Here is a 17,500-nt window from a genome sequence, read left to right as displayed (position 1 = left end):
CTCTTGTGTGTGGAATTTTATTGACCAGTAAGTGTCCAAGGGTGCATTCGAAGCCTCGAGAAATGAACCATTTTTCAACACATTTGCATTGGAAAGCTTCAAGGTTTCAAGAAGCTTCATCTCGCCATCACTACCTCCACAGCTATGAGACAAAGGGTCACTAACATACGCTGAGTTAGTGGGGGGCAGGGGGGGAACACTGCCCTCTGGTGGAAAACCGGTAATTGCATTGTTTCAAAAATTAGGTGAAATACGCCTATATGACCAGATATTTAAAAAATAATTTAAATAACACAAAACAACAATATAAGGAACGGGCCTGCTGATGATGGGAGCAGCCAGGTATTATTCTTTACGATCCTTCACATCGAAGCGACATTACGCCAACCTGACGAGGCATGCAGGACTTAAAACTTAAAAATTACTGCTTTCGCACTAGTATGGACATCTTGCCGCGGCCAACGTTGCAATAAAGGCTGCCTAAATGCCAGTGTATATAAATGTCCTGTCAGCTTACTAGTTGATTTTTAATTGATTCCGGCGCTTGTGTGTAGATTTAGACTTTTTATTCCACTTTGTTTAAACAGCAAAGTGGCGTAAGCCTTGTTCACCTGTTTAACTGGCTAGAATGACGCCAGGCCTGGCTGGCTACATCCATGACCCTTTTGTGCATCTAGGCCTACTGATCGCTGTGGATTACTTTTTTTGTGTCATTGGATTGCCAGCAAAAATATGAATATTTTTTTCTAACATGTCTTAACGTGAATGGCGCGGATTTGCCGCTTCTGGCGCTTGGAAAGGCATCAGACTGTAGGTGAAACACTTCCTTTGATTCTTGAGTTTTCGCTTATGATTTAGGTCTGCCCTGCACTCAATAGCCTACAGTTTGAGTTTACTTTTTTGCCTTTGTAGAATCAGAATTTGAGTTTTCAATGACTCGGTCTCCTCTTTAAGCTAACCGATGCATCTTGTTATTTAAAAACTCCACTCTGCTAGGTGGCTCGCGATGCCAGCAGCACCTTGAGGCCGGAGGCCTAAACGCCCACGCAATAAAAGCACTAGGGCAGATATAGTTCGCTTTTACTAGCAAACAGAAATGTCAAGATGGCAACAGGTCATTACATTCTTTAATTGACAAAAATATGATTGTACAAAATATTCAATCAATGTGGCAACAAATGAGGCTAGAGGCTATGGATTAATTTCAAAAGTGATAAGCAACCAGACTCCCTATGGGCTAAGCCCCTAAAGTTTTCAACTGCTAGGCTTAATAATTGTTCATTGCTTTCAAGACAACCGCGGTTGCATTGGATTTCATAAGGATCTAATTGTTAAATTGTTTAACAATGTAATTATATATATCTTTATTTAGCATGTTTGTTTTTCTCCATATGTGCTCATACTGTGTTCCCCAAGTGGTAGGCCAGGTCTCAGCTGCTACAATTATTTATTTATTTTTTGTCTGCCCCCCCCTGGCTCGAATGTCAAACTCCGCCTATGGTTACTACTGCCCCCTCTAGCTATAAAGGGTCCCTACTGCCCCCTCCAGCTATAAAGGGTCACTACTGCCCCCTCCAGCTATAAAGGGTCACTACTGCCCCCTCCAGCTATAAAGGGTCACTACAGCTATGCTGGACAAAGGGTCGAAATAAACATTGTACATGCATGTCGTACACATGCGAAGACGAACCTCCATTCACAGACACACCAAGACTGTCAGTTAATAGACGATTGATTGCCATTCTTAAAAGGCAGATATTCCTCTGTGAATTCAGAATAGATGGAACAGATCTAAGACTTCACACACACACACACATAATGACTATTCTTTACTTTGGGTAAATACATACTCACACACACACACACACACACACACACACACACACACACAATGATCCTATTCTTTACCTAAATACATCCCAATAAACATACACAATGACTATCTTTACCTGGGTAACACACACACAAATACACACACACACACACACACACACACACACACACACACACACACAAGGACCATTCTACCTTTGGTAAACATTAATACACACAATGACACAATCTCTTTACCTGGCAACACATACATAAACAAACACACACAATGACCATCTTTACTCTAAGTAAATACACACACACACACACACACACACAATGACCATCTTTACCTAAGTAAATAAACACACACACACACACACACACACAATGATATCTTTACTCCAAGCAATACACACACACACACACACACACACACACACACACTGATCATTCTTTACCTTGGGTAAATACACACACACACCACACAATGACTATCTCTTTACCTAAGTAAATACACACACACACACACACACACACACGATATCTTTACTTGGGTAAATACACACACACAATGACAATGATCATTCTTTACCTAAGTAAATACTACATAATAATAATAATAATAATACAATGACTATCTTCTAATGGGCAACAACACACACACACACACACACACACAATGATATCTTCTACCTGGGCAAAAATACACAACACACACACACATAATGACCATCTCTTCTGGGCAAACACACAATAACACACACACACACACACACACACACACACACACACACACACAATGACCACCTGTAAATACATACACAAACACACAATGACCATTCTTTACCCAAATACACACACACACACACACATTAATGACTACACACAAACACACACACACAAACACACACAATGACCATCTCTAAGTAAATACACACACAAACACACACAATGACCATCTTTACCTGGGCAAACACACACATACATAAACACACACAATGACTTATCTCTACCTGGGCAAATACACACACACACACACAATGACACACAACACAAAAACACACACAATGACCATCTCTTACCTTGGGCAAAACATTACACACACAGACACACACACAATGACTATCTCACCTGGGCAACACACACACACAAACACACATAATGACCATCTCTACTCAGTAACAGACATACACAAACACACACAATGACCATCTCTACCTAAGCAAATACACACACACACACAACACACAATGACCATCTTGGCCTTGGGCAACACACACACACACACACACACAATGACCATTCTACCTAGGCAACACACATACACATAATGAAACACACACAATGACCACACACACACTACACAATGATCATCTCTACAACACACACACACACACACACAATGACCATTCCCTACTCTGGGCACAACACACACACACACACACACACACACACACACATGACATGACATCCTTTGGCAAATAATAAGCAACACACACACACACACACACAATGACCATCTCCTACCTGGGCAAATACACATACACAAACAACACACACACACACACACACACACACACACATTCTACCTGGGCAACACACACACACATGACACACACACACATACCGACTATCTCTAAGTAACACACACACACACACAACAATGACCACACAACACACACACACACACACACAATGCATTCATCTCTACCTGGGTAAACACACACACAAACACACACACACAATGATCATCTTACCTGGGCAACACACACACACACACACACACAATGACCATCACTACAACACACACACACTCTACACACAAAACAATGACCATCTCACATACACAACAAACACACACAATGACAATGACATCTCTACCTGGGCAACACACACACACACACACACACAATGCACACACACACACACACACACACATAATCTACAATGATCATCTCTACCACAACACACACACACACACACACAATGACCATCTCTCTACCTAAGCAACAACACACACACACACACACACAATGACCATCTCTACCTTTGGCAAACACAATAACACACACACACACAATGACCATCTCTACCTGGGCAACACACATACACAAAACACACACAATGACATATCTCTACCTTGGGCAACACACACACACACACACACACACAATGACCATCTCTACCTAAGTAAATACACAATAATAATAATCACACACACACACATACATACACACACAATGGACTATCTCTACCTTGGTAACATTAATACACACACATAGCGACTATCTCTTTAATGGCAACACACACAATACACACACACACATTACACACAATGACCATTCTACCTAAGTACAGCACACACACACACACAATGACATTCTACTCTAAGTAACATATACTACACACACACACTGATCATTCTACCTAAGTAACACACAATACACACACAATAATGACCATCTCTCTACCTAGGTAAATACTAATACACACACACACACACACAATGACATCTCACCAAGTAAATACACACACACACAATGATCATCTCTACCTGGCAACATACTACACACACACACACACACAATGACCATCTCTACCTAAGTAAACATACTACTAATAATAACACACACATACACACAATGACATCTCTACCTGTTACACACACACACAATGATCATCTCTACTCCAAGTAACACATTACTACTATCATTAATAATAATGACCATCTCTAACAAGTAACACACACACAATAATAATGACCATCTCTAAGTAACATAATAACACACACACACACACACACACATAATGACTATTCCTACTCTAAGTAAATACATATACATAAAATATACATAATGGGGACTATATATTCTACCTGGGTAAATACATACACACACACACACACACATACACACACACACACACACACACACACACATCATTCCTACTTGGTAACACACACACACATACACATAATGACTATCTTTACCTTGGGTAACAAACAATACACACAATGACCATTCTACTTGGGTAACATTACTACACACACACACACACACACACACACAATGACCATTCTACCTAGTAAATATACACACACACACACACACACACACATGACATTCTACCTTGGTAACACACACACACACACACACACACACAACATTGACACACACACTGGGATCATTCTACCTAAGTAACACACACACACACACAATGACCACTTACCTAGTACACACACACACACACACACACACACACACACAATGACATCTCTACCTGGGCAACACACATAATAATACACAATACACAATGATCATTCTACCTTGGTAACACACACACACACACACACACACAATGACCATTCTACTAAGTACTACTAATAATAATAATACACACACACACACACACACACACACAATGACATCTCTCACTAAGTAAGCACACACACACACACACACACAATAATGACTATCTCTACTCAAGTAAATACACACACACACACACACACACACACACACACACACACACACCATTCTTAAGTAAATACATACAATGTAAACACACAATAATGGTCTACCTCAATTAAGTAACACACACACACACACACATACATAAATGACCATTCTACTTGGGTAACACACACACAAACACACAATGACTATCTCTAAGTAATACTAATAATAATAATAATAATACAATGACCATTCCTACCTATAACACATACACATACACACAACACACACAATGACCATTCTACTAAGTAACACACACACACACACAATGATTCATTCTTTACCTGGGCAACATAAACACACACACACACACACAATGACTATCTTTAAGTACACACATGCATAATAATAATAATGACTATCTCTACCTTGGGCAACACACATATACACAAACACACACAATGACCATTCTACCAAGGTAACACACACACACACACACACAATGACTATCTCGCCTTAAGTAACACACACACACACACACACACACAATACGACCATTCTCAATTAAGTAACACACACACACACACATAATGACATTTCTACCTAGTAACACACAATACCAACACACACACACACACACACACACAATGATCATCTCTTTACCAAGTAAATACTAATACCAATAATAATAATAATGACCATTCCTACCTTAAGTAAATACACACACACACACACACACACACACACAATGATATCTCTACCTTGGTACCACACACATCATCATTACTACATTAATAGTTTTACATACATAAATGGGACCATTCTTTACCTAAGTAAATCACACATACACAAACACACACAATGACTATCTCTCTACCTAGTAAATACACACAATAATAATAATATGACCATCTTACTCCAACATACTAATAATAATAATACTACACACAATGACCATATCTCTAAGTAACACATTATCAATACTATCACTACACAATGACCATTCTACCTGGGCAACACACACACACACAATGACCATCTCTACCTGGGTAAACACACATACACAAACACAATAATACCGACCATTCTACTCAGTAAATACACAATAATAATAATAATAATGACCATCTCTACCCAATAAATAGCACACACACACACACACACACACACAATGACCATTCTACTCCAAGTAACACACAATAATAATATCACACAATGACATCTTCACTAAGTAACACATTAATAATATCAATAATATCAATAATAATATGTCATCAATACACACAATGATCATCTCTACTCAAGTAAATAATAATAATAATAATACAATGACCATCTCTACCTTAAGTAACACAATTAATAATATCACACACACAATGACATCTCTACCTTGGCAACACAATATCATTAATAATAATAATGACCATCTCATCACCAAGTAAATATCACATACATTAAACACACACAATGACCATCTCTACCTAAGTAACACACACACACAATAATAATAATGACCATCTCTAATCTATAAATATCAATATCAATAATAATAATACATACATCATCAATAATAATGACCATCTCTGTCTTTGGTAAATGACACACACACACACACACAATGACCATCTCTACCTGGGCAATAATACTATCATCAATATCATCAATGACCATCTCTACCTTAAGTAACATATCAATATCATCATCATTAATGACATCTCTACCTTGGCAACAATACTATCAATAATAATAATTGATCATCTCACTAAGTAACATCAATAATATCATCAATAATGACCATATCTCTAATTCCAAGCAACACTAATACACAATAATAATAATAATAATGACATCTCTACCAAGCAACACATTACACATAATATCACAATGATCATCTCTACTCCACAACACACACACACAATAATATCAATAATAATGACCATCTCTACCAAGCAACACTAATAATAATAATAATATCAATAATATCAATAATAATGACATTCTTACTCCAAGTAAATAATAATGATCATCTCTACTCCAACACACGTCATCAATACCAATGACCATCTCTTACCCAAGTAAACACTATCGACACACACACAATGACCATCCTTGGCAACACACACAATAATAATAATAATGACCATCTCTACCCAAGCAACACACACACACACAATGACATCCTTACCCAAGTAACATCATCATCATCATCATCAATGATCAATATCTCACCTAAGTAACACACAATAATAATAATAATAATGACCATCTCTACCCAAGCAACATCATCATCAATAATAATAATAATAATAATAATAATGACATCTCTAATCTTAAGACACACACACACACACACACACGACTATCTCTACCTAACACACACACACACACAATGACCATCTCTACTCAGCAACACACATACACAAACACACATACAATGTCCATCTCTACTCCAAGTAACACACACACACACACACACAAAGTAATGACCATCTCACCTAAGCAACACACACACACACACACACACACACAATGACCATCTCTACCTGGGCAAACACACACACACACACACACACAATGACCATCTCTACCTGGGCAACACACACACACACACACACAATGACCATCTCTACCTGGGCAACACACACACACACACACACACACACACACAATGACATCTCTACCTGGGCAACACACACACACACACAATGATCATCTCTACCTGGGCAACAACACACACACACACACACAATGACCATCTCTACCTGGGCAACACACACACACACACACACACACACACACACACACACACAATGACATCTCTACCTGGGCAACACACACACACACACACACACACACAATGATCATCTCTACCTGGGCAACACACACACACACACACACACACACACAATGACCATCTCTACCTGGGCAACACACACACACACACACACACACAATGACCATCTCTACCTGGGCAACACACATACACAAACACACACAATGTCCATCTCTACCTGGGCAACACACACACACACAATGACCATCTCTACCTGGGCAACACACACACACACACACACACACAATGACCATCTCTACCAAGCAAACACACACACACACACACACACACACACAATGACCATCTCTACCTGAGCAACACACACACACACACACACACAATGACCATCCTGGGCAAACACACACACACACACACAATGACCATCTCTACCTGGGCAACACACATACACAAACACACACACAATGACCATCTCTACCTGGGCAACACACACACACACACACACAATGACCATCTCTACCTGGGCAACACACACACACACACACACACAATGACCATCTCTACCTGGGCAACACACACACACACACACACACAATGACCATCTCTGGGCAACACACACACACACACATAATGACCGTCTCTACTTGGGCAACTTTTCATCCTATCCAATGGCCATCTGTACCTGGGCAACACACACACACACAATGACCATCTCTACCTGGGCAACTTTTCATCCTATCCAATGACCATCTCTACCTGGGCATTTTTGACCCAGTTCAGACTGCAGGCAAAAGGCCCAAATCTGCCACTTCTGGGGTCAAGTGACCAGGTCAGATGTCTTTAGAAGTAGCGAACAGAAGTATCGTGTGTGTGAGATTTAGACCACTTCCATATGTGGTCCTGAATCAGACCCAGGTCTGAGTTTTCAAATGCGGCTGCAGTGTGAACAACCAAGGCGGATTTGATTTACATCGACATTTGTCACAATTATGCGCCTTGGGAGTTAGCTGATGTCATTGTTATTGTTCTTTTGCGCATGCGGATCAGTTTGAAACAATTCGCAAACAGTTCACACTGGAATCTGATATAGGCCACATTTTAAATGGTAATGTGAACAGCCAAATAAAAAAAAATGGATCTGAGTAAAATATCTGAATTGAGCATTAAGACTTGCGGTGTGAACGGGGTCCTTTTGACCTCTGGAATGACCATCTAAGCAAATAGCAGATAAAGTCGAACTAATACTCAGACATCTACACGAGGTCGCTGTACATCATGAGTAAGCAGCAAGTAAGAAGTTCTGCACACGCGCGCGCGCGCACGCACACACACACACATGAAGTGCTCTGCTTGAGTCTGTTCCGTACCCCTCGGGGCCAGCGGTTCTCTCTTAAAACTTATTTTAGTCTTTTAGCGGCTGATGGATGCAGAGTTACGCCCACATAAACTGCGCTCGCGGTTGAGGGCGGACGAGGGCAGTTCTGTGAGAACGGAAGTGGCTCGCGCACAAAAACATTCCCAAATGTCAGGCATTCGCAGCAAAACCCACGAGCAGCTGACCGTGCTTTGCTCAGCTTCGGCAGGCCTACTTTCACTGCCGTATGAAGCCACGCGACGCGCACAACTTGAAAATAAATAATAATAAATGACGTCGTTCCAAACCTTTGGCACGAGCCAGCGGCAAACATGCCCCCGCTTTCCCCGAATACCGCGAGCTACAGCGCCGTAGTCATGGCAGCTGATCACTGACTGCCAAAAACACGGCGCGAGAGCTTGCGCTGACAAACCGTTGTTGTTAATTCCACGTTGTTGGGTCGCTGGTAGATAGACACAGAAATAAACAAAACGTAGATCACGTAGATCGTTAAAAACAAGTATCCCTGACTCATGAGTTTAAAAACACAGCTGGGGAATTCCAGCCTCCGCCTTTGCTACACGCGCTTCGTAGCTGGCTGTCCGCCGTTGGTCCCACCCGTGACGCGCGTGGGGTGAGCTGAACAACTCGCATGCTGGAGGGCATCTCTGACCCACGCGCTGTCGTATTATTATCCCTCGTGCCCTACATATCGCGGGCTGAGAGTGAACAGCCCGCGACAACATCTGCCTCGATAGCCGAGGACTCCTCGCAACGTCATGGACGCATGAGTGTTTGTCTTCAGTGTGCACACACACACACAAACAATACAACCACAACTGTAACAACGGGGGTCTTTCAAAAGGCTACTGGCACTACGTCATTGGCAAAGAAGAGGCACAGCCCGTGCGTTTGGAGGAGCAGGGATATACTTTCTTTTTCAGTGCGCGCGGCGCTGCTGGGACTCCGGTAACTCTACCTGCATCTACGGTGTCCGTGAGGTCGTAGTTGGCCGCACTCTTCGGAAACTCCTTCAGCTTTCTGCTGCTGAGGTTGAGACGGCCGGAGCTGGCTGCCTCCTCCAGCGCGCGCTCCAAGCCACGGTTCAGAGACACGCTCGTCCCGGAGCCTACCCCGCCGAGGGTCGCGCCTGCCGCGGCAGAAGCGAGCTGCGTGTGGGGACGCGGCTCCGGTGCCAGCGTCGTCATTTTCGCTTCAACTGAGATCTTCAAAATAACTGACTACACCGATGTCCGTTTCCCGAGTGTGGTACGAGGACGGCCCGAACTGTGCCTGTGCGCGAGTTTCCTCATCCCCAGTTCTGCTATGCTGTGTGGGAATAATGCGCACGCGCAATCAATGCTGCCCACCGAAGCGTTCACTGGCAGACACGCGCCTTTACGCTGGTCTGGAGGCGACCCCTGCTGACCAAAAGGTGAACTACGTTTGCAGTGCACAGAGATATCGGCCAGTATCACAATGTGCACAATAAGGCCCAATTCTCCTCTGTGCTTCCCCCGTTGTTTTACAGTGCTAAGTAAATCCAGTTGTTCGACGCAAAGGACTGGTACTGCTCTCCATTCACACACACATCCAGACTCAAGATACCCATCTGAAGTGAAACGTAAGCAAAATTAGCCCAGCCTTTATTTTATTTTATTTTATAGCCATAGGCTACAAACACACAGAACAGAGTGCTGACGTATGAGTCTTCTAGAACCATAGCCTATTTATGAAGGTGAACTGAAACTTGTTTCTGACTCGCATCTTTCGTCCCGTTTTTGTGTGTAGCTAACTGCAGCCTTCACGAGCAGCCAGTTCTCACGACACAAATGCCCACACAGGAACAACAATATTAGGGTGTTTCACATAAAACAATTTTATGAAAAAAAAATGCTTTAGTAACCATTTACTTAACGGAGATGCGTAGTACAAATGTTCACTTTGAAGAAACCGAAGTGACTCAAAAAGTCATGTCAGAAGTGGGATTCGAACCCACGCCTCCATTCGGAGACCAGAACACCCATTTGTATGGAAGGCTTATCACCTTGAGTCTGGCGCCTTAGACCGCTCGGCCATCCTGACACACACATACAGTTGGTAAAAATAGGACTTAAATCCTTTAGGATACTAAATATGAATGTCTTATCATAATGAAAAGTACATTTTAAAGGAAATAGAAGCAAACCCCAAATCACAATCAAGAGAATTCAGTACAATGAAATAAGATGTCTTTTGTTAACAATGTCCTCCCCTATATCGTGCTCGTCTCCTGATATAGCAGCACAGCCGTACATGCACAACAGTGTTATAAACCCCAACGTTAGAGTAAAAGGTTGGCAGCCAACTGTGTTTAATCTCTATTTCATATTTCGTCCTTTTCACTCAGCTCCAGATCTGCCTGTGGCAGTCAGACTATCAGACTACCTCTTAAAATTATAACTCTCGATTTTAAGGTAGGTTGATGTTTGGACGGATGTTGGGTCAGGAGAGGCGGCGGCAGCCTCAATCATTTTTCTTATCTAATTTTACAGCCCATAAGTTCAAAGTCCAGGCATTTTGAGCTTTTTACTGCAATTAGCCAACTGCTTAGATAGCCATTGGATAGTCTCAATGAGAACCTTGGCCTATCAATTCCGTTAGACACGATATGTTTTGCTATTCGTCAAAATAGCAAAAAGCATGTCAGAAGTGGGATTCGAACCCACGCCTCCATTCGGAGACCAGAAGACCCATCTAAATGGAAGGCATTTCGCCTTGAGTCTGGCGCCTTAGACCACTCGGCCATCCTGACAACTAGTAAAACTCGCCAGCCCACTAGGTTGAAAAACACGTTAGTGGTTCCATGTGGGATATAATTCATGTTTATGGAACCTTTGCATGCATATCTGTCCAATTTGCTGCATCTGTAAACCACGACAGACTGCTTAATACGCCCGATTTCTACGTTAACGTTAAATACGGCAGAGTAGCATAACATTAACGTTAGCCTATTAGCTAACGCTATCAATATCAGCTCTATGTTAACAGGCTAACACGATTGCTTACAACTATTGTAAACATTTGGGAGCTGCGAAAACTACTACCTGGCCAAAAAATAAGTTGCTTTAACAACAGAGGATAGCCCGTTGAGAAAATTCATCTTAGGATAAGAGCTAGGGCAAGCTGGCTAGCGCTGCTAGTTGCCTGGATAGCACCTAGCTAGCACGTCAACACCAACTGTAAAGTGAACTCCGACACACGGTTATTCAACAACCAGTCATCCTTACAAAACACACGGGGCGTGCCGCACATTACATGTATAAGCGGTCATCTGATTCTGTGTTTCACATAATTCTATTGGAAAGGAATGCCTGCATGTGTCTACGATTCACCCGAAAATGTCCATCTACAGAAACGCAGTCTGGTTTGTTAAAGGACTACAGGAGTATACCAAGTAAGTGCTTGTTTTTAGCCAAACACGCTATCACCATTCTCTGCTATCACTCATTAACCTGTGATTTTAGCCTATGCCGTGAATCAGCAACGCAGCTCACCAATCTTACGAAAGTACATTTCATAGGATTTCCTGTTTACGTTGCTGACAATACGGTGATTTAAAAGCATGTATTTAGGCTACTCTTTCACCACGGTTTGGCTACTGGTTGAAATGTCCTTGTCTTCTCTACAGTAGGCTAGATTACTACAAACTAGTAAGATCGTTTTTGGCAACATTTAGTTTCTAGATGTTACTCGAAATGTTCCAGCCAGAGTGAAATGGCTCTGGTTCCAGCATCAAAAAGACAGACATAAAGTATGTAACAGGCATTCAAGTTGTTACAATGGGAATAGCAATACGCCCTGTCGCCTGCAGGGGTGGCTATCTAGCCACTTTCTACATTCCTATCCTCAAACAGCCTTTGTTGTCTTTCCCATCTGAATGTGAACTTCAGAACCTTTACGGCTTCGCGTACATCTGAACAGTGAACTTTTTCAGTTTCAGATGTGAGCAAAGTACTGCTGAGGAAGCGCAGCTGCGTTGCACAATTGTAATTCTAGTCTAGTGTTTGAGCAATTTTAGGGTCAATAAATATTAAGAACTTCTTTTTAGTTGTCAGTGTAACCCCTGTGTTCTGCTGTGCTCTATTGTGTTCTACTCTGTTCTTCTGACCCCTGTGTTCTGCTGTGTATTCTGTTTCGACCCCTGTGTTCTTCTGACCCCTGTGTTCTGCTGTGTTCTATTGTGTTCTCCCTCTGACCCCTGTGTTCTGCTGTGTTCTATTGTGTTCTCCAATGTTCTCCCTCTGACCCTAGGAGTGGCTATGAGGTTGCAGCCCGACACTTCAACCCCTCTGACCTGGAGGTGACCCTGAGCGGCCGCTCCTTCGTCATCACCGGGGCCAACAGCGGCATCGGCAAAGCAGCTGCTCAAGAGATAGCCAACAGAGGTCACGCACGCACGCACCACACGCCAGCACGCACCACACGCACGCACGCACCACACGCCCGCACGCACGCACCACACGCACCACGCACCACATGCCAGCACGCACCACACGCACGCATCCATAATTTAAAAACTCACTGTTGAGAAAGAAAGTTTCAATGGCAGCTGCTTCTCATAATATCAATGCATCTACGCTAACCAAGCTGTAGACTGACTCATAATATCAATGCATCTATGCTAACCAAGCTGTAGACTGACTCATAATATCAATGTATCTACGCTAGCAAAGCTGTAGACTGACTCATAATATCAATGCATCTATGCTAGCGAAGCTGTAGACTGACTCATAATATCAATGTATCTATGCTAGCAAAGCTGTAGACTGACTCATAATATCAATGTATCTACGCTAGCAAAGCTGTAGACTGACACCTGCAGTTTTGAATACACTAGAGAGACTGGCATAACAATACCAGCCTCCATTACAACCGAATCAAGAGACAGGAGAATATAAACTATGCTGCTCGACAATAGTGCAGACGTCTGTGCAAATGTGTGGATGACTTCGGTCAAGTTGAAAAGAAATGGACAGATTCGAACGAAGTAAGATATGGGATTATGACTTCACATCAAGTTAAAACTCAAGATGCACAGTCGGTAAGCTCCAATATCTGAAGTGGGTGATTATAACGGCGTTTTCACTATTTAACAATGTAGCCTCGTGGATAAGCAGTGTAGCCTCGCGGATAAGCAGTGTTTCCCACAGAATTCAATTCTATTTGTGGTGGTAGGTAAAGGGGAGGGTGCAAAGTTAACTTGAATTTTGAACAAATCTGTGGTTATGATGCCAAAATGTTTTTCTTTAAACATGCGTGCAGGTTCTTTGAGAGACAGGAGAGGCTGTGCAAAGTTGCACATAGCTGTACAATGAAAGGATTTCATCCAATTTAAATAGTACAACATAAAAAATCATTGTGTGGTGGTCAATGTTGATATTATGGTGGGCCACCACAAATTACTCAATGTATGGGAAACACTGGATAAGGTAATGTCGGGAAATATGCCCCCTTGTGACACTGTAATGGGGGAAAACATGAAGCTGTATCAGCATATTACACCAAATATGATACTGTAATGTTAATTTGTAACATTCTGTGTAATCTACATGTATTTAGAACTAGGCCCACTGCTAACATTGAGCAATATGCTGTTTCACCTTGTAGTGGCGCTCGACCTTAACACAGCCCTCTGGAGCGTGTAGCTGCAAAGGTGCTTAAGGCAATAAAGTATCTATCTATCTATCTATCTATCTATCTAAGGTAGTTATATTCATGAGAAACGCCCAGATTTTGGGGTTGCTCCTCCAAAAACGAGTAACTCCATGTAAATGACAGATTTAAAGCTGCAGTTGGCAAGATTTTTTTGATCATATTTACTGAAACCGACACTATGCTCCGACAGAACAACATAAATCAGCCGGTTTTAAAAAAAAACCCGCACTTCTACCTTCACCTAGAGCCTGTTATTTGTTTTGCAAAAATCCACAGCTCCCTGTTCTTCTGGTCCAATCAGACCTGTGGGCTGTGTGAGATCTGACTGTCAATCACAGTCTGGTGCAGTCTGGTGTGCACTGACGAGCACAAACTCGATGAGAGGGTGCTTGGTGGTAGTGGGGGAAGGGGCACTCACACTCACACTCACACACACGTTCAAACTCACACACACGCTCGCACACACGCTCACACACATGCTCACACACACTCACACACTCACACACACACTCACACACGCTCACACACACGTGCACACGCTCACGCTCACATTCACACACACACTCAGTCACGGTCACACACACTCACAGACTCAAACTCAGATGCTCACACACTGACTGCTGAGGGAATCTCCAATCCATCTTTGTGTGTGCGTGCGTGTGTGCGTGCGTGCGTGTGTGTGTGTGTGTGTGTGTGTGTGGAACAGGTGGCACAGTGCATCTGGTGTGCAGGAGCAGAGAGCGAGCGGAGGCCGCCAGAGAGGAGATCATCCAGCAGAGCAACAATCAGGTTGGCATGACAACGCTCAGGAGCTGTCAGTCACGGCTGGGGCCCACTCCTCACAGTCAGGGGCAATACAACCCCATTACCCTTAAAGGGGCTATACAACCCCATTACTCTTAGTATAGTAGAGTAGTATATATACTTTTTTGATCCCGTGAGGGAAATTTGGTCTCTGCATTTAACCCAATTGGTGAATTAGTGAAACACACTCAGCACACAGTGAACACACAGTGAGGTGAAGCACACACTAATCCCAGCGCAGTGAGCTGCCTGCAACAACAGCGGCGCTCGGGGACCTTAAAGGGTCAATACAACCCCATTACCCTAAAGGGGCAATACAATCCATTACCCTTAAAGGAAGGGTCAATACAACCCCATTACCCTTAAAGGGGCTATACAACCCCATTACCCTTAAAGGGGCAATACAACCCCATTACCTTTCATTGTTTATTTCATTAGGCTATTGATTGAATTGACATTGTTGTTTTTATTGCTATTCTCCTTATTATAGTCTGACCATCATCTTATTTGTGTGTGTGTGTGTGTGTAGGAGGTCCATGTGCACATTGTGGACATGTCCAGTCCCAAACAGGTGTGGGAGTTTGCTATTGGATTCACTCAGAAACACAGCATCAATGTACTGGTGAGACACGCACGCGCACACACACACACACACACAGAGTATTGTAGGCCCGTGGGCTACACTGGAAGCTGAGCTTACCTGGGGCCTGTACTACGAAGGGAGCTTAACCTACCCAGATGTAACCCAGGGTTACTTTGTTAAACCGGGGTTGACAAAACCTGGTTATCTTAAGTGGTGTTAATCGGTACTAACGACGACATTGATTATGAAGTTGATTTGTTGAGCCGGGTTAACCTGTGCTGCTCACATAAAAGGGTTGGTTGCAGCTAAGTCACCACTTTCAATGATGACGCGATCAACTTATTTTACGGATGAGGAATGCACAATTATTATGACAAGTTATGTGGAATTAAAACCCACTCTACGACAAAAATCAAATACGTCGGCAGTGAACAAAGCAAGGCTGTTGGCAACGTATTACAGATCGGGTAGCCTAAATGCCTAAAAGTAAAGTTTTATTCCCACATGTTCTTCAAATATGTGTTACGGAGGATTAGCAGCTTGCGGAATGTCTGAAATGAGTTGAAATAATTAAATAGCCTATTTTGAGTTCATAGAAAGGCCTACAGATGCAACCCAATTCAGAAGTGGGCATATAGATTACAGTAATAAGGATAATTGAATGTTTAAGTAGCCCCCATTTACTGATTTAGTGTATGCCTAATCCTGTGAACATTTCAGATGCAACACCATTGCCAAACGCACATGGCAGCAGGTGAAAATGAAACACAAAAACATTATTCAGAATAGTAGGTTTATATAGTTATAGTTTGCATTAATATTTCTTAATTATGAAAACATGTAGGCCTAGCTTATAGTCTTCACTTGGCCTCTGTTTTACAGCTAACAAGAAACAGGTGTCTTTGAACACTACTGTAGGAGGAAAGGCACCAGAGTGTTTTACAGTAGCAGAGGAGTTGGCCATCGCAAATAATAGTGGAAGGCCGATTATGGAGGGGGTT

General features: G+C 42.4%; 2 protein-coding genes and 2 non-coding genes across 4 annotated transcripts in view; 1 reads left to right on the top strand and 3 right to left on the bottom strand.

Moving 5' to 3' along the window:
* The window catches only part of lrch1 (leucine-rich repeats and calponin homology (CH) domain containing 1), an 81,094-nt gene extending 70,360 nt beyond the window's left edge, over window positions 1-10,734 (bottom strand). The window contains exon 1 of the mRNA XM_048239420.1: window positions 10,395-10,734. Coding sequence (XP_048095377.1) covers window positions 10,395-10,623 — 229 coding nt within the window. The 5' untranslated portion in view covers window positions 10,624-10,734. The remainder of the gene's footprint in view (window positions 1-10,394) is intronic.
* A 655-nt stretch (window positions 10,735-11,389) lies between these two features.
* trnal-caa lies at window positions 11,390-11,500 on the bottom strand. Its single transcript has 2 exons — window positions 11,463-11,500; window positions 11,390-11,435 (listed from the first exon to the last, which is right to left on the bottom strand). It is a non-coding gene; the product is annotated as a tRNA-Leu (tRNA).
* Window positions 11,501-12,098: 598 nt separating this feature from the next.
* trnal-caa lies at window positions 12,099-12,209 on the bottom strand. Its single transcript has 2 exons — window positions 12,172-12,209; window positions 12,099-12,144 (listed from the first exon to the last, which is right to left on the bottom strand). It is a non-coding gene; the product is annotated as a tRNA-Leu (tRNA).
* A 23-nt stretch (window positions 12,210-12,232) lies between these two features.
* The window catches only part of dhrs12 (dehydrogenase/reductase (SDR family) member 12), a 13,187-nt gene continuing 7,919 nt past the window's right edge, over window positions 12,233-17,500 (top strand). Inside the window, exons 1-4 of the mRNA XM_048240059.1 lie at window positions 12,233-12,851; window positions 13,709-13,842; window positions 15,819-15,901; window positions 16,446-16,538. Of these exons, the coding sequence (XP_048096016.1) occupies window positions 12,796-12,851; window positions 13,709-13,842; window positions 15,819-15,901; window positions 16,446-16,538 (366 nt within the window). The 5' untranslated portion in view covers window positions 12,233-12,795. The remainder of the gene's footprint in view (window positions 12,852-13,708; window positions 13,843-15,818; window positions 15,902-16,445; window positions 16,539-17,500) is intronic.

This window comes from Alosa alosa, chromosome 3 (genome assembly GCF_017589495.1).
Source record: "Alosa alosa isolate M-15738 ecotype Scorff River chromosome 3, AALO_Geno_1.1, whole genome shotgun sequence".
NCBI lineage: Eukaryota > Metazoa > Chordata > Actinopteri > Clupeiformes > Clupeidae > Alosa > Alosa alosa.
This window is presented reverse-complemented; position numbering and strand designations above follow the sequence as displayed.